Consider the following 3,266-nt stretch of genomic DNA (forward strand, 5'->3'; position numbering starts at 1 on the left):
TCCAATGGAATTTCCCATTGGGAACCTGCTAGCGCTAAGTTGCTAACTGGTTAGCCACTAAGTTGCTAACTGGTTAGCAACTTAGTTAGCTAACCAGTTAGCTACTTGGTTCCAATGGAATTTCCCATTGGGAACCTACTAGTTGCTAACTGGTTAGCAAGATGCTTCCAACAAACCAGCAACAACCAAACTTGCTTGCGATCCTTCTGCCACAACCATCCCGCCCCCTTGATAATCGACCAATCACATTCACTTTATTCACTAATGTAAAGTCGGGAACCACTGGGAGAATTCGGTAATGCAACGATTGGAACGGCCGCTTCCCTACGACTTTAAGGATTTACAAAACATGAGCAGAGTTCAAAGGCGCCAAATTAAGCTGTTTTCTTTCCTTGAGGGGAATAAAAATAGGAGTGATTTTTTTTTATAGTCAGGAAGTCAGCCAATTATTTTAATGTAGAAAAAGTGGACTTATACAGGCCCCCACCCTGAAACCTCCACTGTGGTAGAACCCTGAGGGCGTAGGTTTGATTTCCAGTTTGGTAGGGACACTATTCCTCCTAAGTTTCATTAATGTCATTTTACCCATGCAAAAATGTGCATGGGTTTTTATGCTTGAAGTGAGCATCAGGGTGTATTTGGTTTAAAGAGAAAAGCAGCATTTTTTGATACTAGATGCTGTTTTTTTTTTTTTTACCAAACACTAATGTTTGTAATAATTAACTTATGGACTGTGTGGACATCTATGTAAAATAAAATCGATATAAATAGTGTTCCTATGTTTGTTATTGGCTTTATCCCATTTTTAAAAGTAGAAATAGCCAAAGAAATATCAATATTATGTAGAACCGCAATTCTATTTTCTAAACAAAAAATATCAGATGTTAAGGCACCATCTCATGTTTTTATACTCTATAAAAGAAATAACAACTGCTATTTATAGCTGAACTGCCTCAAAGGGTCGTCATAAAATGAAAACAGTAATTGCAATGAATTATTGTTAAAAGGGAAACCCTCATATTTTCTTTTTCAGTCGGCTGTGACTAAGAATCAGCAATCAGCAGCTTTCACCTATTTTAGTGTAGATAGAATACATTTTTTTTTCGTACCCTAATATTATTTGAAGTAGCGTAAATAAAATTCTTATTTCGTGCTCCAAGCATGCATACGCTCATACGGACTAGAAAACAGCCAATCAGGAAAAGGGAAGGCGGAACTTGAGGCCGAACAACCAATGAGAGTGGAGTTAAACACCAGTTACTGATTTAAGGGACAGGACTCAGATGGAGCGGAGCTGTGTGTGATCCACCATGCTGAATTTTTAATTATAAACAAGTTATTCAAATCGACAAATAGTTCGGTCCAAAATCTTGGTAGGGACATGTCCCTATGGTCCCTATGCAAACCTACGCCCATGCTGTCTCCTCAGAATAAACCACACCCCCCCGTCCTTATCCTGCTACCTGAGCAGGTAAATGGAGCTGAAATAACAGCAAACATCTTCTGGACCAGAGGGACTGGAATGATGCGTTCAGGTCACAGGAATCTCAGTGGGAAACAGCAGAACTTTCGGGTCGGTGTAAACCGAGCGGAGGGTGACCTCAGGGGCAGCTGGTGTTGCACGGATCTCCTGCTGAAAACACGGCGTAAACGCTGACCAGAGGGAACATGGTGACGGCCCCCAGCAGGGAGCCCAGCTGCACCACCGCTCCACACCACACCAGGGCGCTGTGGCCTTCGTCTCGCAGGATCATCCCGATGATGACCTTCACGTAGGACAGGGACAGGATGAAGAGGATCCAGGCCAGAACCTGCGGAGCAGACGGACGGACCGTTAGGATTTAGTGGGAAACTTTCAGACAGAGGAAAGAGGTGGACTCACTATGACGGCTGAACCTGAAGTCTGGTTAACCAGCAGGGGGCAGGGGCTCAGCGCCGCCGCCAACATGATGTATGACCCGATCGCCGAGCCCAGAACCGTCAGGAACCCCAGGAACACCAGCGACCTGCAGAATCACATCTGTTTACTGTTTCAGGTCTCTGGTTCTCCTGCCCAGCAACAGGAAAAAGATGATTCTCGCTGACCTGATAGAGACGAACATGGCGATGAAGCAGGCCAGCGGGTTGGCCACGGCGGCCAGCGTGGCTGACAGGTGGTAGGCGTTGTTTCCGTACGGCAGGCAGGAGTAGGACTGGACGGATGGGAGGACCGTGTTGCTCAGAGCGTTCACCCAGGCCAGAACCACGAAGATATAAAGCACCTGCATCCAGCTGTACGAGCCGCTCCCAAAGCTGCTTCGGGGATTGTGGTTCTGATGCCTGAACGGATCCATCATGGGTCTCTGCTCGGCCCGCGTCCTCCTCTCCGAGGTCTCCTTCGTCCCGTTGGTGTACCGCGGGGCGGGATGCTCCCTGGCGACCGCAGGGTGGTGGTTCAGCAGCAGGAAAGAGACCAGACACACCAGCATCATGGCGCTGAGGAAGAAGAAGAAGATCTCGGCGGAGAAGTTGGACGGCTGGTACTGGGCCTGCAGGTCGCCGTTTCCTGACCCGATGGAGGCGTTGAGGGTGTGGTTGAGCGACTGCGTGGTGTTGATGCAGTGCACCACCCCCACACCCTGGATCAGAGCCACCAGAGCCGGCAGCAGGCCGCTCACACCCTCGCCGATGAAGTACGTGGTCAGATACTGAGGCTGCAGGCGCATCATGAAGGGCAGGAAGGTGACGGAGGAGGTGCAGTCGACGGCGGCGAGGAAGAAGGTCAATACCAGAAGGGCCAGACTGCGGGGAACGCCTGCGATCAGCACCGTCTCTTTCCAGAAGAAACCCAGCAGGAAGCTGGCCGCAGCTCCAAGAACGATGATGGCGTAAACGACAGCCGCCTCATTCAGGACGCCCGGCTGGAAGCGGTGCATCAGGGTGACGAAGAGCGGCCCCACGTTGGCCATCTGGATCAGGACGGAGAGGTAAGAGGGAAGGTACCATCCCTCTGGGATCTGAGGGACGATGAGAGGCAGCTCCACCCAGAGCCCGTTGATGGAGACCCAGGAGCCCATCCCGAAGAGGACCGCCAACAGGTGGGTGAACAAGGACATGATGGAGGCGCCCTGCAGGTCCAAACAGACAGCAGCAAACCATTTGAAAACAAACCATGCAAAGAGCAGTGTTGCCAACTTAGCGCTTTAGTCGCTATATTTAGCCACTTTTCAGACCCCTCTAGCACTTTGATTTCTAAAAAGCTCCTAGCGCCAAATCTAGAGACTTTT

The 3,266-nt window shown here is 49.4% G+C and overlaps 1 protein-coding gene across 1 annotated transcript in view; it reads right to left on the reverse strand.

Moving 5' to 3' along the window:
* Positions 1 to 1,353: 1,353 nt before the first annotated feature.
* Positions 1,354 to 3,266, reverse strand: part of LOC107090844 (riboflavin transporter 2-like) — a 3,408-nt gene continuing 1,495 nt past the window's right edge. The window contains exons 2-4 of the mRNA XM_015384434.1: positions 2,086 to 3,107; positions 1,883 to 2,006; positions 1,354 to 1,811 (exon numbers count right to left, since the gene is read on the reverse strand). Of these exons, the coding sequence (XP_015239920.1) occupies positions 1,602 to 1,811; positions 1,883 to 2,006; positions 2,086 to 3,095 (1,344 nt within the window). The 5' untranslated portion in view covers positions 3,096 to 3,107 and the 3' untranslated portion in view covers positions 1,354 to 1,601. The remainder of the gene's footprint in view (positions 1,812 to 1,882; positions 2,007 to 2,085; positions 3,108 to 3,266) is intronic.

Source organism: Cyprinodon variegatus, unplaced genomic scaffold (assembly GCF_000732505.1).
Source record: "Cyprinodon variegatus isolate N-32 unplaced genomic scaffold, C_variegatus-1.0 Scaffold312, whole genome shotgun sequence".
Classification (NCBI taxonomy): domain Eukaryota; kingdom Metazoa; phylum Chordata; class Actinopteri; order Cyprinodontiformes; family Cyprinodontidae; genus Cyprinodon; species Cyprinodon variegatus.